This window comes from Mobula hypostoma, chromosome 19 (assembly GCF_963921235.1).
Source record: "Mobula hypostoma chromosome 19, sMobHyp1.1, whole genome shotgun sequence".
NCBI classification, from domain to species: Eukaryota; Metazoa; Chordata; class Chondrichthyes; order Myliobatiformes; family Myliobatidae; genus Mobula; species Mobula hypostoma.
Genome location: NC_086115.1, coordinates 18,546,189 through 18,573,283, shown reverse-complemented (window position 1 = coordinate 18,573,283; position 27,095 = coordinate 18,546,189). Strand labels below are relative to the sequence as shown.

Genomic DNA, 27,095 nt, shown 5'->3' with positions numbered 1-27,095 from the left:
GCCAACAATAGCATCATTGGCAAATATATAGATGGCATTTGAGCTGTGCCTAGCCACACAGACAAGTGCAGAGAGTAGAGCAGTGGGTCAAATACACATCCCTGTGGTGACTGGTGTTGATTGCGAGATGTTATTTCTGATCTGCACTGCCTGGTCTCCTGCTGAGGGTGTCAAGGATTGAGTTACAGAGGACCAAGTTTTGTTCCTTAATAGAGAAGGGCTGATGATGTTGAACACCCATTATAAACAACTTTATACTGTGAGTCTTCAAAAGAATTTAACTCACAAGCATCAACATTACTGGGTCCCTGCAGGACTGTCAAGACAATTAACGGCTCAGTGAACCCCTTCTCCCCGTCTCTCCCTCACCCCAAGGATAGGCCTTTAACAACAAGCAACAGCAATTATTTCATGTTATATTTTATTAGATTTTTTTTAAAAGTGGGTTTTTGTTTTCCTGACTCGGTGCTCCTCCGTTCAACTCCCCAATGACATAACCATCCAGAGCGACACACAGCAGCCTGAGTTTATATAAATCTGAATAACTCCAGTAGCAGCATGAATCAGAAGGGAGTGCAGTCCTGGTCTGTCAGCGCCTCCCACACCTCTTCTCCCACAAGGGCTCTGCGTCACCTCCGCAGGCTTCGTTTGGCCTGTTTCAGTAAAGTGTCAAAGTCTACAGAATCAAACTTGCTTTTGCTTGAATAGGAGCTGACATCACTGTGACTGGAATCTGGAAAGAAAACACAACAGTTATGGGCGGAGAACACATTAGAAGTTGTATGCGACGGAGGGAGGGGTGGGAAGGCAGGAGCTGTGAGATTGTGGGCCGGGCCACAATTATCCCAGGATTTGTTGGGATCATTCTGTCCCCTCCACCCTGACTACACATGGAAGTCTGTGATCTGTTTGATACCTTCCCTTGGAGGAGATGGGAGGAAGTGACAAGAACGAGTGAACCCGCGGTTACGTTTGAACACAATCAGCAGATTCCCGAAGTGACGGTGGTCCCTCCAAGACTGGTCGTCTCAGTACTGAAGCACCCAATATATCATGGCCTTCCCTCGTTCCAAACTCACCCAGGTCAGCATAATTGGTTTTACAGAACTGTCGTCGGCCACCAAAACACAGGTCAAAGGGCAGCTCATCGGGCCGGCGCAGTGACTGTCCATTCTCGATGGCAGCAAAAGCGTCACACGTGTAGCGGTAGGTGACAAACCCGTAGTTATCCCTGCAACAAAACAGCACTAGTTACAAATTCCGTCAGGGAGATGTGATTGAACAAATAAGAGGGGAGGGTCCAGATGGGGTAGGGAAGAATTCTGACTAAGCACTGTGTATGGGGGGGGGGAGAGACGGGCAAGGGAAGTGGGGCAATAGGTGAGGGGGATGTGTGCAATATATCAGGGAGGGGATGGACAATCAGGCAGGGTGGGGGGTGGGATGAGCAACAGGTGGGGGTCTGTGCAGGTGACAGAGGGGCAAGATGGCTACACAGTCCTGAAATCACACTCTTACCCTTGAGTTCTGAAGTAAATGTTACAATCCTCGATTTCCCCAAAGACCTCGAATCGTCTCCGGAGTTCCTCACGCATCATGCCATTCCGGATTTTTCCCACATAAACAACTCGCCGCTCCTCCTGTGGATAGAAATTCCCAGGTGAATGGAATCCTGGCTGTGACTACACCCACTGTTGAACACTGCCCATCTCCAGGAACTTGCCACTTCAAGAACCAATTCCCACTCATTCTGAGCACAGTCTGCAGAGGGGAGCGTGGGAAGCAGGAAGGCCTTGGCCTCCTCACCAGTCATGGCCACCCTGTCCCCATGACAGTCAACACACATCAAAGTTGCTGGTGAACGCAGCAGGCCAGGCAGCATCTCCAGGAAGAGGTACAGTCGACGTTTCAGGCCGAGACCCTTCCCCATGACAGTAGTAGTCAGTGACTCCATGCCAGAAAGATGATTAAACAGTCACTGGAAGAAATTCTCCCTCAACTCCTCCTTATTCCAACTCTGTGCACCCAACATTCAGGAAAACCCCACCCTCTCTGCACTTTGTGAATTACCCACCCTAACCCAGAGTCCCTAGAGCACAGACCCTACGGGGCAGGTATCATCCCCACAAGGCAAAGACTCTATGCTTACAATGGCGAGCTCTCTCCTCCGACTGATCTTGTGTTCGTGAGCCTGTCGCCTCGAGTAGTGATATCTGTCTCTTGGCCCCACATCATACGGGTCAAACTCATCTGTGAAGTAACTACAGAAGCAGCAGTGGTTAGAACTCACCTTTCAGTAATTGTGTGAGACCACTGGAACCTTCCTCAGCAAACTCTGGGAATGAACGCCTTTCAGCCTGGGAATCTGGGAACAACATGTGCCTTGGCACACCCCTACCCCCACACCCGCAATCATCTCACAACGTGAAAACTTTGTGCTTACAGTCCCAAACCAATCGCACCCACAGGCCTTACAGCCACATCCACACCGAACCCAGTATCACCTCACCTCATCCGGACACTACACCTCTGCGGAGACCTAGATCTCGACCTGGATCCAGACGTGGATCGTGAATTGGATCTGGAAAACGACCTGGACCGCGAGCTGGATCTGGAATCTGAGCGGGAACTGTGTCGGGAATGTCGGGACCTCCTCCTGTAGTACCTGTACGCAGAGGGGAGCAGTTAGTGGCCAAGACTGGACTTGCATCACACCCACATCATCGGTTCCACAAAACACCACGCGCTACTGAGGAAGCCTCCCACTGCCTCCCAGAGAGGCCAGCAGTGTGGCTACTGTTGTGAAAACATTACAGATATTTGCAACAGCAATGTGATATCAGACTGTTGGAGGCTGGACTGTTTCCTGCCGAGTGTCCTTTTGATCCAGCTTTACCAGGGCCAACATTTCTGCCAGCCAAACACGGCCTTTACAGTTTTTTTTTAAAGAGATACTCTTGCAACACCACCCAATTATACTGATTTGACCAATTAACCCACTAACCGGTACGTCTTTAGGATGCTGGAGGAAGTCAGAGCACTCAGAGGAGAATAAACCCCTCACAGACAGCGACGGGAAATGAACCCGGGGCGCTGGTGCTGTGGAGTTACGGATGTCAAAGGCAGTCACTCTCACCCCACCCCTGAGTTCAGCTCCTGGTAAACCAAAACTGCACCTTGATGAGCAAGTTACGCCTGAACAAATGCTGCAGAGCTGAACCTGGTACTGCACGGGACGACCATTCAGTCCAGCACGTGGTGTCAAGCTAATTAAGCTGGCAATTAACATCCAACTAAATCCTTTCCACCGACGTGGTCCATATCCCTCGAGTCTCTGCATATTCCTGTGCTTCACAGCCTCTTGAACCTCCTGCATCTGCCTCCACCACCACCCAGAAACACACCACTGCATAAAGTACTTTTCCCACACATCTCTGAACCTAACCCCTCTCACTTAGTGCATGCCCTCCAGAATTAGAGATTTTAACTCTGGGATGAAGATCTCGGCTGCCTACTTTCTGCTTCTCAAAATCTTATCAACTATGTTCTCAGCCTCCGTTACTGCAGTGAAAACAACCCCCAAGTTTGTCCAATCGCTCCTCATAGCTCATGCCCTCTCATCCAGGCAGCATCCAGGTAAACCTCTCCTACATCCTCTCCAAAGTCTCCACATCCTTCCTACATGGGAAAACCAGAATGGAATGCAACATTATACAACTTTGGTTAGGCTGCATCCATAAAGTAGCAACATAACTTCCTGACATTTGAACTCAGTGCCTTGACGATGAAATGTCACAGGTTTTGTTAATCATCCTATCAGCATGTGTAGCCACTTACAAGGAACTGTGAATTTGCACCTGAACTTCCCACTGCTCATTAAGAATGCTAATGCAAACCCTTAACAGCGTACTGTGTCTTTACGTCTGATCCCTCAAAATGCAACACCTCACATTTGGTTCTCCTACCAATGAACTCAGGTCACAATGCAGGTCAGGTACTTGTCAACGTAGACAGGACTTGGCACAGTTCAATTGCAGGAAAACTTTCTCAATGCTAATGCAGGCACTTGTCAGTTTAGGGGCCACTGCTCGGGGATAAACTGGACCTGGATTAATGTGAGAGCGTTGGGAGTGCATCACAATGCAGATTGCCAAGTGTGGACAGTCCTTCACGAGGGATGGAGCAGAGCCTCCGGTTCTGAAAGTCAGTTGTTGAAGAGTGATGAGTTTGTTACATCAGGAGGCCAGCACCATGGGGTGGAAGTGAAGACAAAGGTACTGAGAAACAGTAACAAGAGCACATCCTTGGAGCCTGCTCTGCCATTTAGCACAAAGATAGCCAAGGCTCTACCTCACTCCATGCTCCCATCTCTCCTCATGCCCCTGGCAGGGCAGCAGCTGAAAATGCCCCTCAGGCAGTTCAAGAATGGAGAACCAGGGATGCTGCCACTGGAACTGCAGGCTGTGTACAGATCGAGGCCCTGTGGGTAGTTGTCGAGGCCAAGGTCATGCGATTGAGACTGTGCTGCTAAAGCAGGAACATGGTGGATGGAATGTACGTGGGGGCAAGCAAAGGATCGGGGGGGTGGGGCTGGCACAATAGACAGCTAGAGGAGGGGTGAGTGGAAATGGTGATTGAGTGCTGATCGTAATGGAACCTGTAAAGATGGTGGAGCATGGAATCTAGCCAGGGAGCTGGGGAGAGTAATTTGAAACAGTACAGGAGGGGACCCAGTGGGAGGAATGTAGAATATAGAACAGTACAGCACAGACAGACACTTCAGCCCACATTGGCCGAACCAATTTAGTAATCAAATAGCCAACTAATCCCTTCTGCCGACACAATGTCCATTTTCCTCCACTCACGGGCCTCCTCTTAGAAGTTCCTAATGTAAATGTCTCTGCCACCACCCCAGGCAGCACATTCTAACACCCACCAGTTTCTGTGTAAATAACTTGCCCTCACATCTCCTTTAGAATTATCCCCTCTCATCTTAAATACATGCCCTCTGGTATTAGACATTTCAACTGTAGGAAAAAGATAATGCCTGTCTGCTCCATCTATACCGATCTCCCCCCAGCCTCCACTGCTCCAGAGAAGACAGCCCAAGCCAGTCCAACCTCATGGCCTCTAATCCAGACAGCATCCTGGTAAACCTATTTGCACTCTCTGCAACACCTCACCATCCTTCCTACAACACAAACACGAGGAATTCAAGCAACACACAAAAAATGCTGGTGAATGCAGCAGGCCAGGCAGCATCTATAGGAAGGGGTACAGTCAACGTTTCGGGCTGAGGCTCTTCGTCAGGACTAACTGAAAGAAGAGATAGTAAGAGATTTGAAAGTGGGAGGGGGAGATCCGAAATGATAGAAGACAGGAGTGGGAGGGATGGAGCTAAGAGCTGTAAAGTTGATTGGCAAAAGGGATTCGAGGCTGAAGGGAGAGGATCATGGGACGGGAGGCCTAGGGAGAAAGAAGGGGGGGGCAGAGAGAAAACCCCGAGGATGGGCAAGGAGTTATAGTGAGAGGGACAGAGGGAAGAAAAAAAGAGAAAAAAGGGGAAAGAAAAAATAATAAAATAATAATAATAATTAAGGGATGGGGTACGAAAGGGAGGAGGAACATTAAAGGAAGTTAGAGAAGTCGATGTTCATGCCATCAGGCTGGAGGCTACCCAGACGGAATATAAGGTGTTGTTCTTCCAACCTGAGTGTGGCTTCATCTTGATAGTAGAGGAGGCCGTGGATAGACATATCAGAATGGGAATGGGACGTGGAATTAAAATGTGTGGCCACTGGGAGATCCTGCTTTCTCTGGCGGACAGAGCGCAGGTGTTCAGCGAAATGGTCTCCCAGCCTGCGTTGGGTCTCGTCAATATATAGAAGGCCGCACCAGGAGCATTGGACGCAGTATATTACCCCAGCCGACTCTCAGGTGAAGTGTTGCCTCACCTGGAAGGACTGTCTGGGGCCCAAAATGGTAGTGAGGGAGGAAGTGTAAGGGCACGTGTAGCACTTGTTCCACATACAAGGATAAGTGCCGGGAGGGAGATCGGTGGGAAGGGATGGGGGGGACAAATGGACAGTGGAGTCGTGTAGGGAGCGATCCCTGCTGAAAGCAGAAGCGGGTGGGAGGGAAAGATGTGCTTAGTGGTGGGATCCAGTTGGAGGTGGCAGAAGTTATGGAGAATTATATGTTGGACCCGGAGGCTGGTGGGGTGGTAGGTGAAGACAAGGGGAATCCTATCCCTAGTGGGGTGGTGGGAGGATGGGGTGAGAGCAGATGTGTGTGAAATGGGAAAGATGTGTTTGAGAGCAGAGTTGATGGTGGAGGAGGGGAAGCCCCCTTCTTTAAAAAAGGACATCTCCTTCGTCCTGGAATGAAAAGCCTCATCCTGAGAGCAGATGCGGCAGAGACGGAGGAATTGTGAGAAGGGGATGGCATTTTTGCAAAAGACAAAGTGGGAAGAGGAATAGTCCAGGTAGCTGTGAGAGTCCGTAGGCTTATAGTAGACATATTATTTTTTCTTCCCCCTTTTTTTCCCCTCCCTCTGTCCCTCTCATTATAACACTTGCCCATCCTCAGGGATCTCCCCCCCCCCGCTTTCTCCCTAGGCCTCCCGTCCCATGATCCTCTCCCTTCTCCAGCCTAGCATCCCTTTTTCCAATCAACTTTCCAGCTCTTAGCTCCATCCCTCCCCCTCCAGTCTTCTCCTATCATTTCAGGTCTCCCCCTCCCACTTTCAAATCTCTTACTCTCTTCTTTCAGTTAGTCCTGATGAAGGGTCTCAGCCTGAAACGTCGACTGTACCTCTTCCTATAGATGCTGCCTGGCCTGCTGCGTTCACCAGCATTTTGTGTGTGTGATCCTTCCTATAATGTGGGCAACCAGAATTGTATGCAACACTCCAGATGCAGCCCAACTAGTTTTATAAAACTGCAACATAACTTCCTGATTTTTGAACTCAGTGCCTCAACTATTAAAGGCAAGCATGTCATATTCCTCCTTAACCACCCTATCGACCTGGGTAGCCATTTTCAGGGAGCTATCAACTTGGATTCCAAGATCCCCCTACTCAATACTGTTAAGGGTCCTGCCATTAACAGCGAACTGTCTCTTTACATTTGACCTGTAACATCTCACATTTGGCGAGCTTAAACTCTTATCTGCCATTTGTCTGCCCTCAACCACAACTGATCTATATCCCTCTGTATTCTTCGCCAGTCTTCTATGCCATCCACACCAATCTTCGTATCACCTGCAAACTTACTAACATCTACATTTTCATCCAGGTGTGGGTGAGGGGTAGATGGAGAGGGCAGAGACGCCGGGGGAGGGGTTGTGGGGCTTGGGGTTCAGAATGAGATTGGGGGCAGCAGGGCCGGATGAGAATGATGTGTGAGAGAGGACCTTGGGAGACCAGGAGGAAGTGAGGAGATTTAGTGTTCATGCCATTGAGTGGCAAACCTACCAGGGGGAATGTCAAGGGCTGTTCCTCTAATTTGTGAGGTGGCCAAGGGTCGGCAGATCGGAGAAAAAAATGGGGGGGGGGGGGGTGGCCGGCAATCAGGAGCTCTAGGCAGCCACAGCAGATGGAGTACAGGTGCCAGTCAGTGTCTGCTCTCACCAATGCTGATGAATTGGAATTGCTTTATTATTGTCACGTGTACAGAGGTACAATGAAAAGCTTGTCATTCATACAGATCAATTCACTACACCCTGCAGTGGAACTGTGGGTCCCAGTGCTGGAATTGAAATTGGTTTATTATTGCAAGGGTATCAATATACAGTGAAAAGTTTGTCTTGCAGACTGTTCATACTGATCAGATCATTACAGTGCATTGAGGTGGAACAGTAGCAATTCAGAATAAAGTGAGACAGCTGCAGAGAAAGTGCAGTGCAGGTAAACAATAAGGTACAAGATGAGGTCAAGAGTCCATCTTATTGTAGGGAGCCATCCAATAGTCTTATAACAGCAGATTGAAGCTTTCCTTGATTCTGATGGTACGTGGTTTTACATCTTCTGCCTAATGGGAGGATGTCCAAGGTGGGTAGATAATTGATTACGTGGGCTGCTTTAAGGAACAGTGAGAATCTTAGAGAAGCCATAGAGGGGTGTCCGGTTTCTGTAAGGTGCTGAGCTGTGCCTACAACTCTGCAGGTTCTTGCAGTCATGGGCAGGTATATCCGGGTAGAATGCTTTCAATGGTCCCACATCAATAAAGATTGGTACGAGTCGATAAGAACATGCTCAATTTCTTTAGCCTCCCGAGGAAGTCGAGGTGTCGGTGAGCTTTCTTGGCTGTGGCACCCATGGAGGTCACATTGAGAGCACTGGATGTAGCAGCAAGGTTGGACCAGGTGAATTGTGGCCCATAAAGTATGTAAAAGGATTAACAATAGCAGCCTGTTTTTCTGAAAGAAACTGCTGATGATGAACAGATGTGCTAAGCCATATTTCTTCTTGAAAGTGGCTAGCTAGGGTTTCAGGATGTTTATCTCCTTGTGCACTCATGCGTAGAGATCGGGCCACCCTAGCCTGTTTCTGTATGTTCTGTACATTACGCCTATTTTGTAATTTGTCTTTCGGGACTGTCATGTAGTGAATAACTTTGACTCCAGCCTGTCTTGTGTGGGAGGTATCTGAAGAAATATATCTGTGTTGTGAGGGGGATGGTTAGTTAGTTGGTGGATCAGACAGGAACAGTCACAGACAGACTGTTCCTGTTTGAGTGACTAACTGAATCAGCCCTGGGTGCGTTGAATAAAGAGTTTGTACTTATATGGTCACTGAGTGACTTTATCCGGACTCGACTTCCACAGGTACATGGGTGAGGTATGGAGGGCTGTGGTCTGGCTCCAGGCAGACACGACTGTCATGGAGCAAAGGCCTTCTCCATGCTCTGCGAATGAGTCATGCAGAGAGCAGTCTCTGCAGAAGGCAGAGAGAGGAGGGGAGGTAAGGGTGCAGCTGGCGATGAGGTCATGTTGTGACTGATGGAAAGGACAAGAAGTAACGTGGTAACTGTGTAGTCTGGTGAGGTGAAAGGCAGGGACCTGGGAATCCTATCCCTGTTGCCTGGGGTGAAGGCCTCATCCTGCAAACAGATGCAGTGGAGACGGAGACACTGAAAGGTTAGAGACTGGGTCGGAGGAAGTGTACTCTCTGTAATGAAACTGCATTTCAGTAAGCTACCCCGAGCTGCAGAAACAACCCTGTGGGAATCCAGACACACACACGAGTCACCTCTCATTCAGTCATACTGCACAGAGATAGGCCATATAGCCAATGGCGCCCATGTGATCATTCTGCCTCACTACACCAATCCCATTAGCCCACAGCAAGACCCCATCCTCTATACCTCACATATTTCAGCGTTGTCTTGTAATGTCTGCTACATGTAATTAGATCATCTGCTCGGGCAGTGCCTTCTGGACAGTAACCATTCCTGTGCATAAAAATGTACCCCTCAGATCCGCCTTTAACCCACCTTCCTCTCACCTTAAATCCTCTTGTAATGAAAGCCCTGCCACGGGGAATGACTATCTACCTGATCTAGTTTTAAAAACCTCTATCACATCATCTTCAGCCCCATTCACCGATCGATCCAACCTCTCACTGGAACTGAAGTCCAATCCAAGTGAATCTTCACAACCTCTCTCCAGCACAACCATCTGTACTCTTGTGCCCAATCCAGTCTCCATCTTGGCCTTAAACAAAGCACAGAAGCTTCCTTGCGTTTGCAACCCCAGAGACCAAGGTTCACTCCTGACCCTGACACAGTGGCACAGTCTATACACCCTCCTGGTGATCACACGGGATTTCCCAGGTGCTCTGGTTTGCTTCCACATCCAAAAAGTGCACAGGGATGGGATCAGTGGGTGCTGGGGTGTGGGTTTGTCAACAGGAATGTGGGGAGGAGAAATTGGGATTAATGTAGGATCGGAGTAAACTGGAGTATGTAGGCCGGCTTGGACACCTTGAGTGAAGTGTCTTTTTCCACGCTGCCCGAGTGCCTGTATCTGTGACGTGACCCCCCGCCCCTTCCCCACAACAGCACAGCCACCATGCATCCCAACCGTATGCAAGATTAAACCTACATATGGAAAGCTTCTCCCCAACACCACCCCCCCAGGGAATATTAACAACTGAAAATTCTCATTAAAGCCTCACCGTCTCCGCTTCCGGGCCGGGGACCGGGACCAAGACCGAGACTGAGAACGGGAACGGGATCGGGATCTGGAGCTGGAGGAGCTGGAGTACTCCCGACGATAGCAGGGGGAGGATTGAGTCCTGTTGCAGTCCCTTTCAGAACCAGAGGGCTCTCCTCTGCATTCTTCAGGCCCACTGAGGGACGGAGTCCAGGTTCCTCCCTCTAGGCCAATGCTCGCACTCTCCAGCGTCCGGGAGCAAGTCCGGGAGCCTTCTCTCGCTCCAGCAGAGGGTACCCCATCCCTGGGCAGCTCCTGCACAGTACACGAGCTCTCAACTCCCTGTTTCTGTAGCCCAGAGGCTCGATGGTTCAATAAGGTGATGGGTTTGATGGTGATACTCGATTGCCGCTTCACATTCCAACGACAGGCAACATTGGGCCTCGTTCCAGGCGGTGGGATTGTCTTGTGTGGCAGAGTATGTCCAGTCGGAACACTGGGCAGGCAATATTCATGGTCACCAAAGCCTGGGGCCGGAGTGGACACTGTCCTGCTCATGGACTGCACACCCACACGCGTGGTCAGCGAGCTGGTCTGTGTTCCTTCATGTGTGGTCGATGTTCTAGTCCCAGACTGAACATCCATCTGCGTGACTGAGGCTCTGGAGATGGGCTGTGTGTCCTCATGGGCGACCGAGGCCCTGGTCACAGACTGCGTTCCCACATATGTGGTCGAGGTACCTGTCATGGACTGTGTTCCCACATATGTGGTTGAGGTACCGGTCACAGATTGTGTTGCCACACCCGTGGTTTTCGTCACGAAATGCGTTCCCACATGCGCGGCCGAGGTCCCGGCCTGGTTCCGGGCTTCCACACACTTGCTGCCCCTGTTCTGCACCGGATGCTTGACTTCGGTGAACCTCAACGTCTGTGGTGGAGAGCCCTGGAGGGGCTGGCGACAGGCTGGTGAGACAGACTTCCAGTGCTGGTAAGGGGGGGTGGCCGGGGGCGTCAGACCTACAAGCACACACAGACCGTCAGAAGAAGCAAGTCTGCAGGGATACACCATCAACAACTCCCCCAGCACCTCTCCCCCACACAAACAGGATCTCACCCACGACAGCGAGACGACATCCCGGCCCCTCACGAGGCAGACCCTCCCCCCAACTAACCTCCCCTCACCCCACTCCATTATAAACTCCAAATCCCCCCTCACAGCCACCCATTCCACCTCCATGAGGACCACGGACTCACCAGCTGTACCCGCCAGTTCTACTCCAAAGACCTGATCCAGGAAGATCTTGCCATCTGGCTCAGTCACCCTGGAGGCACGAGAAATTAGAGGTCAGCCTCTCCATGAACCCCGTCACCCTCAGTTCCCACCGACTCCCACCACTCTGGGATCACGGCACAGCCGTTCTGAACTCACCTAGTGTTGCCTGGAGGAGACGGCCATTCGTTCACTGCAATAGAAACACAGCTGTTAGGCCAGACCATCCCTGCAATCACCACCTCCCCACTCTGTCTTCTCATCCCAACCCCACCCGAGCCCCTCCCCACCACTCAGGCCCTCAACCCAACCGGTCCCAAATCGCCAGCCGACGCAATCCGATCTCCACCCTCCTCCCCAACAGTAAACTGGAGCTACTTTACCCTCATTCACTTCAAATTGTTCCAACAAACTCATCAGATCCGCAGCCTCGATACCTGCCGGAAGCAGAGATAGTCCGTCACTCCAAAATCCCTCTACACCCCCAGACCCCTCCACCACTCCCGACCCTCTCCTCTCTACCTGCCGGGAGCAGAGATAGTCCATCACTCCAAAATCCCTCCACACCTTCTTCTCCACAAAACCCTCCCCCAATACCGCCGAGGTCGGAGAATATCAGTCACTCCAAAATCCCTCGATACCCCCAGGCCCCTTCACCACTCCCGACCCTCTCCTCTCTACCTGCCGGGAGCAGAGAGACTGTCTGTCACTCCCCTTTGCAGAGTACCCACCCGCAGACAGTCTCAACCTTGAACTCCCAGGATCAGCTGTTACGCCATTCCCAAAGTCAGCCGCTCCCAGAGCTTCCCATGAGCCAACTCCCCCATGGCCCTCCAACCTACCTACTGCAACCTTTAATCCCATACATCGTGCTTGCTTCCCTCCCTCAGTAAGTTAGAACAGTCAGTAACAGACAATGGTAGAAGTGGAGCCATCCCCAACTCGAGGGCAGAGATCTGCTGGGACAGACCAGTCACTCTTCTCTGCCCCAGTCACCTCCTGCTGATGGCCATTAACACAACTGTGATGCCTTCTGCAGTTCACCAGCCCGACAGTGTCTGCAGCAGCTGGGAGCAAGAGGTTGGGAACAGGTTGCCCAAGGGGTAAGTCAGGTCCACCAGGTAGACAGTAAATACTCCCTCTAACACCCACTCACCTTTAGTGCCGTCCTCTGTCAGAACTTCCTGCAGGGAGGAGCTGCGGTGCTGTCCGACCTGCTCTGCATCAGCTGTCCTGTTGCACTGTTGCTGCGTGGGTATGGATCGGGGCAGTAGTGCTGGTGAGTTCCTCACCACAGAGGCTGTATCCCCCTTGGGAAGACGGGCTGGGGCAGGGCTTGGTTTACCCTGTGTCACTGTATAGGCACCGGCCTGCACTGAAGCTGGAGGGGCTGGTTTACCCTGCGTCACTGTGTTGACCCGGGCCTGCATCGAAGCTGGACTCCCCTCTGGGAGAGGGGCTGGGGCAGGGCTCGGTTTACCCTGTGTTACTGTGTAGGCTCCGGCCTGCACAGGGGATGGATTTCCCCCCGGGAGAGGGGCTGGGACAGGGCTTGGTTTACCCTGTGTCACTGTGTAGGCACCGGCTTGCACAGGGGATGGATTTCCCCCAGGGAGAGGGGCTGGGACAGGGCTTGGTTTACCCTGTGTCACTGCGTATACACTGGCCTGCACCGAAGCTGGATTTCCCCCCAGGAGAGGGGCTGGGGCGGGGCTTGGTTTAGCTTGCATCACTGTGTAGGCACCAGCCTGCACCGAAGCTGGAGGGGCTGGTTTACCCTGTGTCACAGTCTGCAATGAAGCTGGACTCTCCACAGGGAGCAGGGCTGGGGCAGGGCTTGGTTTACCTTGCGTCACTGTGTAGGCACCGGCCTGAACAGGGGATGGATTTTCCCCAGGGGGAGGGGCTGGGACAGGGCTTGGTTTACCCTGTGTCACTGTGTATACACCGGCCTGCACCGAAGCTGGATTTCCCCCCGGGAGAGGGACTGAAGCTGGATTTCCCTCAGGGAGAGGGGCTGGGGTAGGACTTGGTTTACCCAGAGTCACTGTGTAGGCACCAGCCTGCGCCAAAGCAGGAGGGGCCGGTTTACCCTGCGTCACAGCCTGCAACGAAGCTGGACTCCCCTCAGGGAGAGGGGCTGAGGCTGGATTTCCCTTGGGGAGAGGGACCGAGGCAGGGCCCAGTTTGGCCTGTGTCACTGTGTATACACCGGCCTGCACAGAGGCTGGAATCTCCTTGGGGAGAGGGACTGGGGCATGAACTGGCTTACCCTGTGTCACTGTGTATACACCAGCCTGCAAAGGGGATGGATTTCCCCCAGGGAGAGGGACTGGGGCAGGGCTCAGTTTACCCTGTGTCACTGTGTATACACCAGCCTGCACAGGGGATGGATTTCCCCCAGGGGGAAGTGTTGGGGCAGGGCTCAGTTTACCCTGTGTCACTGTGTATACACCAGCCTGCACAGGGGATGGATTTCCCCCAGAGGGAGGTGTTGGGGCAGGGCTCAGTTTACCCTGTGTCACTGTGTATACACCGGCCTGCAGAGAGGCTGGAATCTCCTTGGGGAGAGGGACTGGGGCAGGGCTCAGTTTACCCTGTGTCACTGTGCATACACCAGTCTGCACAGGGGATGGATTTCCCCCAGGGGGAGGTGTTGGGGCAGGGCTCAGTTTACCCTGTGTCACTGTGTATACACCAGCCTGCACCGAGGCAGGACCCCCACCAGGGAGAAAGGCTGGGACAAGTTGCTGAACACTCAGCACTTGGCCACGGACTGCAGTAGCTCCCAGTGAGATTGTCTGGGCTGAACTGGGTGTCTGGTCCTGCCGTGTCAGTTTCGGATTGGCTGTCTGGACCAGCCCGGATGTCTGAACCCATCCTGCCTGGGCAGGGGCAGATGTCTGGGCTGCGCTGGGCGTCTGGCACGGGCTTGGTTTCAGGGACTGTTGTGTATGGGGCTGCCCGGTTTGCACCAGGCCCAGTGTTTGTCTCCATCCCATCTGGGCCGGGCTGGGTGTCTGCCCTGGACCAGGTGTCTGGCACACACTCGGCTTCTGCGTCTGCTGTGTGTGCAATGGGTTGGGTGTCTGGCCCCACCCCGTCTGGGCTGGTGCTGCAACAGAACCCGGGTTGGGGGGTAAGGCGGGAGCCTGGGGCGGGGCTGAGACTGAGACTGTGACTGTGTCAGGGGCTTGGGAGGGGCTGTGTGTAGGCGGTGGAGCCCAGCGCGCCATGGGCTGACTGTGGGGCAGGGGAATGGGTCTGTGGCCTAGCCCCTGCCCCTTTGGGATAGCCGGTGGGGCCGAGGGTGCTGGGCTCAAGGGAGACCCCAGGTTGTCCAGCGGCAGGACACTGAGCTCACCCTGGACGATGGAAGTGATGGGGACGACAGGCCAGGCTCCAGGGCTGGGCCCAGACGCTGGGCGGGGGTCCCGGGGCCCCGAAGAGGCTCCTGCTCGCTGCCGCTTCCGGTACTGCTCCAGGCTAATGGGGCGCAGGCGGGGTTCGCTGGGCAGGGGGCTGCTGACTGCCGGAGGGACAGTGGTAGGAGGGGAAGCAGCTGGTATGGAGGGAGGCTGGATGGAAAGTGGAGAGGCAGAAGGAGGGGACACAGAGGGAGAAGGGTCAGAAGGGGAGGCTGGCGTGGAGACTGAGGGAGAGGATTCAGGAGGGGAGGCCGGTGGGGAGAGCGAAGGATGAGGTACAAAGGGAGGAGTGTTAGAGGGTGCGGAAGCTACGGAGCTGGAGGCAGGGGGATTGGACCATGCAGAGGCAGACAAAGGGCAGACAGAGGGAGAGGGTTTAGGAGGGGAGGCCAGAGGGCAGACAGCAGGAGAGGATTCAGGAAGGGAAGCTGGTGGAGAGTCGGAGGGAGAGGGGTTAGGAGGGGAGACCAGTGGGGAGAGAGCGGGAGAGGACTCAGGAAGGGAAACTGGTGGGGAGTCGGAGGAAGAAGGTTTAGGAGGGGAGAGAGTGGGAGAGGATTCAGGAAGGGAAGCTGGTGGGGAGAGAGAGGGAGAGGGTTTAGGAGGGGGGGCCAGTGGGGAGAGAGAGGGAGAAGAGGCCAGTGGGGAGAGAGTGGGAGAGGATTCAGGAAGGGAAGCTGGTGGGGAGACAGAGGGAGAGGGTTTAGGAGGGGAGGCCAGTGGGGAGACAGGAGGGGCACTGGAGGGTGGGGAAGGTACAGAGATGGAGGCAGGAGGGTTGGAACCCATGGAGACAGAGGGAGAAGGATCAGGAGGGGGAGTCAGTGGAGATACAGACGGATGCATGACAGGGGGAAGGACCACAGGGGAGGTGCAAGCAGGGCCATCAGCTGAAACTGCCGCTCCCTCCTGGCTGTCAGTTCCTCCCTCTGACCCGGGATGGACACCTACAGCCCCAGCCCTGACCCTGCTGCTCCCTCGGAGCCTGGACCCAGGCTCAGCACCCAGGTCTCTCCTGTCCCGAGCTCTCAGCCTGGTCTGTGGTCCCTTAGTCCCCACAGGCCAAGCCTGGTCCTGGGACTCGGGTTGTAATTGTCGCCGCAGACTGGAGCGCGTGACAGGGCCCTCAGCTCGGCCCCGCTGCATTCCCACCGCTGCCTTCTCCTCGGGTTTGGACACTTTCCTCGGCCGTCCCCTCTTTCTCACTGGGGCTGGTGGCTGCTCCGGCTCTGGGGAGGTTACAGGCACAACAGGCTGACCCGGCGGGGAGTGAGGCAGACCCTCTGGGGCAGGGTCTCCAGCTGCTGTAGGCTTCTCACCAGCCGTGGAGAGTGGTGTGCCTGAAGGACGCTGGGGGCTTCCACACAAGGTTGCCGGACCTTCCAGATCCAGATCCAGCAACTCCCCCTCTTGGACCATCTCGACATCCAACGTGACAGCTTTGGTTGGGGAGTCCGTGCTGTCCTCGGAGGGCAGGCAATAAGGGTGAACATACTTGACCAGGTCAGACAGGGAAACATGCTCGACATTGATGACGCAAGGAGAATTCTGGTCAAACACAAGGGTCACACTGTCCTCGAAACCAACAGAATCCAGCTGTTGATCCAGCTGCAGGTCCAGGATTTCAATGGCAGGTTTGGATACATCTGCAACACCGCTAATTGTGTCAGCAGTGTGGTCCGACAAACTCTCCATCCCAAAGCAGTCTTCATCGGCAGTCTTCTCGGAGGTCCACGAGACATCCTGAGGAACGGCCGCGTCCACACATTTGAAGAGGTCCTTCTCCGAGTCTGGGAAAGAGGCCCACGAGCATCTCCCTACCTGCAAGACAGCAAAAAAAAACACACCAGGGTGACCGAAAGTGGGCAGTGGCACCAGTCCAAAGAGGGGCAAGGACCCAAAGGGCAGCAAGCCCAGACGGGCACAGTGAAGGGAGGAAAAGGGAAGGAGGCAGCAAGGAGAGAACTCTTACCCTCAGCGGCCCTTCACGGACACCCTTTGGCGAGGCAAACAGCTCATTGTCAGGAAGTGTGTCAAACGGAGAGGGATTTTCATCATCGACAGTGTCCAGAATCTCAGTTAGGGCCGTCAGTAACGTTGCTTCGCTCTCCTCGTCTAATGGGCATTTACTCTGGAAACAGGTCACGGTGAGCAAGTGTCAGTCTTGGACAGCGGCTGACAACATACAAGCGTCTTTCTCACAGGTATAGACATGCTAGGATCACAGGGCTCCACACAACTGCAAAAGCCTCTGTAAAACTTGGGATTTGCAAGCCCCAGGAAGCCGGTGGTGCTGGATGTGACTACCGACACTCCTCCCTCCCTTTTACATCACATTTCCCTTGCATTACACAGCACTAGAACATACTTTCCCTGCAAGATCGAATGGAGCATAACAATCAGTACGCCACTGAAATATACAAACAACTGTCAAAATAAACACTGGGGCAGGCAGTGCACCCCGCCCCTACAGACACCCACACTGCCAACTCAGCCCTGGATGCAAAACCCTCCTACGTTCTCCGACCACCAGACCTCCCCCACATCTCCCACTCCAGACCCAGTACTACCCTCCTCACAAATATGTGGACTGCCAGAAAACAAGGAGTTAGTGTATTGACGTGTCAGCAATCAAAACAAATGGACACTGCATTACACTGAACTAGTCAGAACACACCCTGGGCACTTATCCAGAAATAAATTACAGTAAAAGGAGATAATCCAGATTAGGAATTTCTTCGCCCAAAACTACAGAATCAATGAGGGCTTGTGTAGATCTGGAACTGGCAGGATGAGATGACAGCCCCTGTGTCACATCCCCAGGCCCACAGGCACCGTTTCACAATTGAACTAACCTCTGCTGATGAGGAGTCCTCAATGATGGAGATTATGGTCTGATCGACATAACTGTGGAAAGCTCCCAGAATCTCTCCAGTGTCCAACCCTGTGATGGCGAGGTCAGGTAGGCTGGAGGAGAGGAAATCTTCCCCACATGATTTCTACAGAAAATGAAAAGCACAGAAAATGAAAATGTGCAAGAACACAGTTCGGGCCATCGCAAATCTGTTCTGTCTCTGCAGATGCTGCCTTTATCTGCCGGGTTTTCACACCTCCTGTAAATCTGAAAGCCTCCTGCACACAACCCTTCACTCCCACCCCCGGCAGCTCATTCCTGCACCCACCACTGGGTGTGAAACGTACATACCTACTCTCACCTTTAGGCTTTGCCTTCTAGTATTGGACAATTCAGCCTTGGGAAAAAGACCATCTACATATAATAGTCTAAATGCAGTTTAACCAAGGTTTTATACAACTGTACCACAACTTCCTCACTTGTGTACCCTATGCTCCTAGCATTGAAGGCAAGCACCTCTCACTTTTTTTAAAATCGAGATACAGTGTGGAACAGGCCCTTCAAGCCGCACTGCCCAGAAACCTCCGATTTACCCCTAGCCTAATGACAGGACAATTCATAATGAACAATTAACCTACCAACCAGTACATCTTTGGGAGGAAACGCACACAGTCATGGGGAGAATGTACAGACTCTTCACAGGCAACGGCAGGAATTATGACCCTACCAGCTTGTGTGGCTACTTTCAGGAGCTATTGACTTAAATCCCGAGATCTATCTGTCCATCAGTCCTGTTAAGGGTTCTGTTGTTGGGGCATATTCTGGACTCGGGAGGTATATAGCAAAACATTAACTTCAGCAACCAACCTTCAGACCTGAATGTGGACTGTAGATTAAATGGACAGTAGAGAACAGCAGTTAATTGAAAAACCAGACAATGCCGATTAACATTTATTTTGGGTGTTTGGAGTGTGGGTCCGAAAGAGGAAGTGTGAAAGTTATATGTAATTCAAAGGAAGCACTGTTAATACATAATAAATATAGAATTGTCCATACAAAATAACATGTGATATTAGGTCATACAGGCCTCTCCCCCCTAAATGGGTCTCAATTCGATGCCTTCTGCTTGTCTTCGTTAAATAAATCACTTCTGTATCCATTAGCTTCATTCTCTCTGCGGTGACTTTGCTCACATTACAACATGTCCCCCTAATATTTGACTTCCAAACTGCAACTCCTCTCACTTACTTGGATTAATCACCACCCACCATTTCTCTGCCCAAAACTATATACTAAAATTTTTGTATCACCTGCAAGCTTATTAACTACCCGACCTATGTTTTCATCCAAATAGCAGAGGTCCCAGCACTAATCCCTTTGGAACACCACTGGTCACAGATCTCCAGTCGGAATAAACCCCTCTGTCGGACCGGACCCTGCCTTCATTGAGCAAGCCAGCTCCAATTTGAAACGGTTAAGTCACCATGGATCTCAATCACCTTCATCTTCCTGATCAGCCTACCAAGAGGGACCTTGTCAAATGCTTACTAAATTCCAAGCAGGAAACATCCAATTCCTTACCCTCAGCAATCACCTATTACTTTCTGAATTATCCCCCCTTTCCCTTCTTAAACAGGAAAAACACGGATAACTCTCCGGTCCCCTTGGACCTCACCAGTGGCCAGACGAAATATAAAAGTGTGGGTCAAGTCTCATCAGATGTTAGGTGTTTATCCATCCCAAATCTCTTCCAAGAGCCCCAACGCAACCTCAAAATGCCCTAGCAAATCAGAATGCTGACAGAACTTATTATTTCCCCAGCACTCTGGCCTCCAAGCATAAATTCTCTCCTTTATCCTTGAACAGTCGTACCATCTCCCTCATCACTCTCGCTTTTTAATGCAGGTAAGAAAACTCCTTCAATCCTACAGCAAAGGACATTTCATGGCCCCTTTTAGCCTTCCTATTTTGAGATCATTCAGCCTTTCTTTATTTTCCTCAAAGGCCACATCTGATTTCAGCTGTAAATCTTACAAACTTCCTCGAGTTAGGTCCTCTAGTTTGCAGTAGAGGAGTCCAAGGATGGACAGGTCACTGCAGGAATGGGAAGGGGAATTGAAATAACACAGAGCACTTAGCTCAGATGGCCAGCTCTACTAATTAGGCCAATATCTGCATTTGGTCTCACTGGCCACATCGGGAGCACTGAATGTAGATGAGGTGTGCGTTCATCTGCCTCACCTGCAAAGGCTATTTAGATTATCGATGGTAGTGTAAGAACAAGCAGTGAACCTCCTGTGGCTGCAGGGAAAGGATCCTACAGTCAGGGACGGGTGGGGAGGAGAGAGGAGAGGAGGAAGGATGAGCAGACAAGGAAGTCAGAGGGAGTAAGTGATCCCTGCAGAAAGGAGTGGGGAGGAGATGTGGCTGGTAGCAGGATCTCGTCACAAATGGTGGAATAGACAAAATGTGACATGCCGGATATGAAGGGAGGTGGGGTGAAAGGTGAGACCGGGGGAACTCTGTTCTGGGGGAAATGAGGTGAAAGTTAGGATCAGGGGAACCATCTCCATTCCGTATGAACAGAGGTGCGGTGAAAGTAATGAGTAATTTCTTTCTCCTGAGAAATGAGTACACTTCTGATGTCCTGGAATGGAATGCCCCATCATGAGTGCAGATGAGACAGAAACCAAGACAAAAGAATGACATCCTTACAAAAAACAGGGTGAAAAGAGGTGTACTCTAAGTAGCTGTGGGAGTCGGTGGGTTTATAGTGAATGTCAGTGGATAATTTGTCTCCTGAGATAGACAATTGGAGCTAAGAAAGGGAGAAAAGTGTCAGAAATTATCCATATGGATTTGAGAGCACAAGATCCAGATGGGTGCAGGAATTAGCACCAGTGTAGTTGATGTTATGGAGAACTGGGAAGTGTAACCATAACCACATAAGCATTAGAACATATAGCCAAAGAGATGGGCATAATGACTGACACCCCACTATAGGAAACATCCTCTCCACATACACTTTATCTAGAGCTTTCAATGTGATCACCCTTCCTTTTTCTAAACTCCAGCGAGTACAGGCCCAGAGTCATCAAATGCTCCTCATATATCATCCTCATGAACTACCTCCAGACATCTCTGGCGCCAGCACATCCTTTCTTTCATAAGGGACCCAAGGCTGCTCACAATACCAATGCTTCATAAAGCCTCAAGATTACATCCTTGCTGTTATATTCCTGTCCTCTTGAAATGAAGGCTAACAGTGCATTTGCCTTCCTTACCACTTGCACGTTAATCTTTAGGAAATCCCACAAGACTCTCAAGTTCCATTATACCTCTTTTTTGAATTTTCTCCAACTTTCAAAAATAAGTCTATGCCTTTAATCCTTCTACCAAAGTGAATGACTGAACTTCCCTGCACTGTTTTCCATCTTCCATTTCTTTGCCCAATCTCCTATTCTGTCTTAAGTTCTTCTGCAGATTCCTGCTTTCCTTAACGCTACCTGCCCCTTCACCTATCTTCATACTGTCTGCAAACTTGATCACAAAGCCATCAATTCTGTCTTCCAAATCATTGACGTATAACATAGAAAGGAGTGATCCCAATACCAACCCGTGGAACACCTCTAGTTATTGGCAGCCAACCAGAAAAGGCCCCCTTTATTCCCACTCTTTGCCATTTGCCAGTCAAATGGATCGAACAGTATCAAACAGATACTGTTTTACAATATCCTTCCTGTAATAACATGGGCTCTTGTTTAGCAGCATCATACCTAAAGCCATCTGAAAATCCAAGTAGATAACATCAACTGACTCCTTTGTCAAGCTTGTTCAGGGCTCAACCAAGCACAGCAGATTGCTGGTGGGTTGGAGGGGGGTTTAGAGGTGTTAAGCGACCAGACACGTATAGTGAAAATAAAGTGGTGGGGGGGCTTGGAAATTGGTAGGTGTTGAAATGGTGGAGGCATGCAAGGTGTGCTTAACATAGGTGAGAAATCCCAAAGCACTTTATAAGTACGCCAAAGGCAAGTTCGTGGCCCATTAGAGAGAGAAATGGTGATAATGTGCATCTAGCTAGAGGCTTTTAACAAATAACTCTCAGCCACATTTGATAATTAGGATAAGCACATTGCACTTGGAGAATTCAGAGAGGGCATTGTGAAAATCTAGAACTAGGGTATTAGATGTCTTAGTGAGTTTAAGGACGGATAAATCATCTGGACAAGCTGCATTCCCAGCTGCAAAGGAAAAATCACTGGGATCCTGCAAGAGATTTTTAAATTTGCAATGGCCACAGATCAGGTGCTAAAAGACTGGAAGACAGCAAACATCTTCATTCAGGAATGGCAATAGGGTAAGCAAGGTTATTTACATCAGTGGTGGGGAAGTTATTGGTAATTCTGAGGACTCAGATCAACATACATATGGAGACACACAGGGATTGATCAGGCAAAATCGGCATGGGTTTGCTGGTGAAATTGGAGCTTGAGTATTCCATTCAATTCTGGTCATCCTGCAACATTAAGTTGAAGGGAGTGTTGGAATGATTTACATGGGTATTGCCCGGACTCAAGGAACTCAGTTACAGGGAGAGATTGGGCAGGTTGGACTTTATACTTTGGAGTGTATTTTTTTTAAATGAGGAATGTAGACAGGTTATATTCACAGTATCTTTCCCTGGATCAAGGACTACAGGAATAGGCCTTATGTCGTAGGGTCATAAAACATGGAAAGATGCCCTTCATCCCAAACTATCCCTGCCAGCATGTCACTGGAGAAAATCTGCAGGTGCTGGAAATTCAAACACATACAAAATGCTGGAGGAGCTCAGCAGGCCAGGCAGCACCTCCAGAAATGAATCAACAGGTGTTTCTGGCCGACACTCTTCATCAGGAATTGTGCGTGTTGCCTGCCAACATGTGCCCACCAAGCTAGATCTATGCGTCCACACCTGGCCCACATCACAATCAGATTTATTATCACCGGAATATGTTGGCAGGATCACCGTATCATTGAGGACCCGAGTCACCCCAACCACAATCTATTCCAGCTGCGACCATCCAGGAAACGGTACCACAGCATAAAAGCCAGGAGCAACAGGCTCCGGGACAGCTTCTTCCACCAGACTATCAGACTAATTAACTCATGCTGATTTGAGTGTATTTCTATGTTACATTGACTGTTCTATTTATTATAAATTACTAAGATGCACATTGCACATTTAGATGGAGATGTAACGTAATGATCTTTACTCACATATGTGAAAGATGTAAGAAATAAAGTCAATATGTTGTGAAATTTGCTAACTTTACAGCAGTACAATGGAATTCATGATAGATAAAGAAAAAAATGAATTACATTTAATATGTAAATGTCTATTAAATTTAGTTAAAGTAAATAGTGCAAAATAATAGAAATAAGTGCAAAATAATAGAAAAAAGTAGTGAGGTAGTGTTCATGGGTTCAATGTCCATTCAGAAATTGGATTGCAGAGGGGAAGAAGCTGGTCCTGAATCCTCAAAACCCCTCCTGTTCACAATCTTATCCAAACATGTCTTAGAAGTTGTTGGTAAACTTTAAAAAGATTTAAGGCGAGAGGGAGAGATTCAAGAACCTGAGGAGACACCTTTTCCACTCAAGAGGTTGTTGCATATATGGAACAAGCTGCCAGAAGTGGTTGAAGGAAGAACATTTAAAAGATATTGGACAGGTAGATGGATAGGAAAGCTTTCAAGTGCTCCTGATGGTTTTTAAGCCACGGACCAATACTATTAGGCAGGGGGCTGTAGCTGGAACCCTGCTTCAGACATGTATATCAAAATGCAAATGGGGCAAGTTTAGATGGGCATTTTGGTCAGCAAGGACTAGTTAGTGTGATGTTGTCATGCCGTACATCTCTGTAAAATGAATGGTCAGACAGTAGGGGTGGCACCGTGGCTTAGCTGTTAGTGCAGTACTTCACAACAGCCAGCTGTAAGATCAGGTTTCAATTCCCAATGCTGTCTGTCAGGAACTTTTATGTTCTCCCTGTGAAGGCGTGGTTTCCTCCAAGTGCTCCAGCTTCCGCCCACATTCCAAACAAATACGATTAGGGTTAGCAAGTTGTGGGCATGCTATGTTGGTGCCAGAGGTGCGGGGCATTTAATCCTAGCACAATCCTTACTAAGTTGATTTGACACAAGTGATGCATTTCACAGTATGCTTCAATCTACATGTGACAAACTGTAGAGGCAGGTGCAATTATAATTTTTTTTTAAAAAGGCATTTCAACAGTACATGCAGAGGAATGATTCAGAGAGATACGTGCCAGGAAGAAAATTTGATTGGGATGGATGAGTAGGGCGAAAGGGCCTGTTTTGACTCTCACTTTACCACGTGTTCATTAACATGGCCTTCTAGCCCTTCCTTGCTCTATAACCTAACCTCTCCCTTCTCCTCAGTTCCTCCACTTACTGACTTACAGCTCTGGTTCCCACGCCCACTGCACTCCTCTGCAAAGAACACTACCAACATTCAAAGATACTGGAGCCCCTCCAGCTTAGGCCTTTTTTGTCCGTCAATCCTGCCCTCAATGATCTATCCATCGGAAGTTCCCCAGCACACATTTATTGGCACCATACTCCTAATTTCTTGCCTCACTACCATATAGCACAGGTACTCCTCAGATTGCATTGCCTTTTAAAAACTGCCCAGTTCACTAAATTTTCTTTGCAGGACCTCATCTCTCTTCCTACCTAGGTTAGAGTCATAGATCACTACAGCACAGAAACAGGTCCTTTAGCGCACCTGGTCCGTGCCAAGCTATGTTATTTATTCTGCGGTTCCATCACCCCTCAAAACTAATCAATAAGTCTCAATCCCTCCTTGAGGGACAGCCACCACTCGGGTCACGCTCTCTTCTTGCTGCTGCCACCAGGAAGGTGGCACAAAAGCCACAAGAACCCACACCACCAGGTTCAGGAACAATGATTACCCGCCAACCATCAGGCTCCTGAACCAGAGGACAAACCTCACTCAACTTCACTTGCCCCATCACTGAACTCTTCCCACAACAGGACCCACTTTTAATGTGTCTTCATCTCATGTTCTTGATATTTATTGCTTACTTATTTATTAATCCTTCCTTTTTTTTCATTTGCAAAGTTGCACTGGTTGCACACTCAAGTTGATGGGGTCTTTCATTGATTTAAGGTTATTATTCCATTATGGATTTATTGAGTATGCCCACAAGAAAATGAACATCAAGGTGACATAAACACTGAACAGTGTGGAGTAGACCCTTCAAACCACTCTGCTCCAGCAACCCCCAACAAACTGAATTAACCCTAAACTAATCACAATTTATTCTCTAGGAGAATGCAGCGAGAAGAAACCGGAATATCCAGGGGAAACCAACACATTCCACAGGGAGAACATACAGAACGGTGCCGGAATTGAACTCTGGGAGCTGTAATAGCGCCGATCTAACGGCTACACTACGTGGCGTCCACCTGCCCAGTTCCATCGAGCTGCACCCAGACCATAGCCCTCCATATCCCTCCCATCCGTGTGCTTATTCAAATTTCTCGAGTGTTGAAACCGAACCTGCATCTACCACTTCCACTGGCATCTCAATCCACACTCTCACCACCCAGAATGAAGAAGCTACCCTTCATGTTTCTCTTTCACCCTTGCCCATGACCCACCTCAGTGGAAAAAGCCTGCTTGCATTTACTGCACCCATACCCCTCATAATTATCTATACCTCTATCAAATCTCTCTCCATTCTCCTGCCTCGTCCTAACCTAGTCAACCTTTCCCTATAACTCAGGTCATGAAGTGCTGGCAACATCCTCATAAATTTTCTCTGCACTCTTTCAATCTCTGACAACTTTCCTGTAGGTGGGAGACCAGAACTGCACACAATACTCCAAATTAGGCCCCACCAATGTCTTATACATAACATAACATCTCAACTCCTGCACTCAAAATACTTTGATTTATGAAGGCTGTGAATGCTTATCTAGTAAGTTTAAAAATGACATCTTGTTAGAGGGGATAGTCTTGATTACAGAACACCACAGACCATTTGGCAATTAGGGTGAAGCATTGGAATTTCATGCTGATAAATGCAAGCCAGTACATTTAAGGTGGTGTGATAAGGATAGGACGTACACCATGAATGGTCCAATGAGTATTGAGGTACAGAGGGACCTTGGCATAAACGTTCTTAGCTCCCTAAAGACAGCTGGACAAAGCAACAAATGTAAACAGAATGCTGGCCTTCATTAGCAAGTGCAAAGAAATAAGAAAACTTTTGTCAGGGTACAACTTTATAAAACTTTGATTAGATTAAAGCTAGGGCAGCTCTCGTCACCACAATAAGACACATTTGCACTAGTTTGTGTGAATGGATACTTGATCATGCGGAGAACTGTTATTACAGAAGCAAAGGAGATTTGAGGAAGAGGAATAAAGGGGTACCGAAATAAGTGGGGCAGATAAGGTGGTTAGTGAGAAACCGTTTCCAGGGCCAGGACTCTAAAGTCAGAGGACATTACGGCGAGGAATGAGAGGGTTAGTAGGAATTCGTGACGAACCAGTGCAGGGAACCGGAGTCAGTCTCACACCCAACGTTCAGCTGATAGGAACTGGTAAACGGTACATGCACAGGGTGCTGGTGGACTCTGCCGCTAACAAAACGCTTCCCAGAGCAACTACAGCCCCAGCGGCGACCACTAAACAACCAAACGGGACGACAGAAGAGGGCCGACTGCCCCATTCCCAGCCCCGGCTCCTTCCAACCCACGTGTCCTCTCCACTCCGGACAGCCACGTGTCAACTGCGCGCTCGCCGCCCGAAATCAGGCGTCGGCTCCCGGTCCCGATTTCACCCACCACCCTGCACTCCGCGCCCGGCCCTCGACCCCGTCCCCACTCCCCGAACCCGAACCCGGACCCGTCCCCCAAGTCATGGCCCAGACGGGACCGCAAACCCGCTTCCCGGCCCCCCGCTCCATGCTCCCTGGCTCAAGACCCAGGCAAGGACCGGTTGCTGTCGCCGCACCCCCGGCTCTTGGGCCAGTCGAAGCCCCGTGAACCGTGCCCCGGCACCCTGCCCCAGGACCCCGCCCGGCCCCTCTACCGCACACGTGTCACCGGCGATACCGGCAGCCGCGGAGCCGGGGTGCCGGACCCTCGGCACGGCGTTCTCGTGGCTCTTACTCACCGTGGGGATGCTGTCCCAAGCGGCCTGCTGCGGCCCAAGGCATCGATCGCGGCCCCGGGCTCTAGTTCGGGACACGGTCGCTAACCGCGCCGCCATCTACCGCCACTCCTCGGGTCGGCTTCCCCCGGTCTCTGCCTTCCGCTTCCGCTGCCGGCGGTCCCGTCCACCGCACGTCACTC

General features: G+C 50.6%; 1 protein-coding gene across 1 annotated transcript; it reads right to left on the bottom strand.

Annotated features, from left to right (window-relative positions):
- Positions 1–415: 415 nt before the first annotated feature.
- Positions 416–27,064, bottom strand: pprc1 (PPARG related coactivator 1). The gene is made up of 13 exons (XM_063071464.1): positions 26,917–27,064; positions 17,708–17,851; positions 16,825–16,983; positions 12,581–16,673; positions 11,808–11,861; positions 11,584–11,617; positions 11,409–11,476; positions 10,178–11,171; positions 2,510–2,665; positions 2,150–2,261; positions 1,519–1,640; positions 1,080–1,231; positions 416–733 (listed from the first exon to the last, which is right to left on the bottom strand). Exons 1-13 carry the CDS (start codon positions 27,010–27,012, stop codon positions 630–632), a joined length of 6,288 nt encoding a protein of 2,095 aa, XP_062927534.1. The 5' UTR covers positions 27,013–27,064; the 3' UTR covers positions 416–629.
- Between the last annotated feature and the right edge of the window lie 31 nt (positions 27,065–27,095).

What these genes read in the sequence shown, in the direction of transcription:
- pprc1 (XM_063071464.1), bottom strand. Translation starts at nt 27,012, where the DNA reads ATGGCGGCGCGGTTAGCGACCGTGTCCCGAACTAGAGCCCGGGGCCGC. An exon ending in TCTCCTCCAGGCAACACTAG is followed by an intron (nt 11,477 to 11,583) that starts GTGAGTTCAGAA and finishes TCGTGCCTCCAG; the next exon opens with GGTGACTGAGCCAGATGGCA. An exon ending in AGGTGTAGTGTCCGGATGAG is followed by an intron (nt 2,262 to 2,509) that starts GTGAGGTGATAC and finishes CTGCTTCTGTAG; the next exon opens with TTACTTCACAGATGAGTTTG.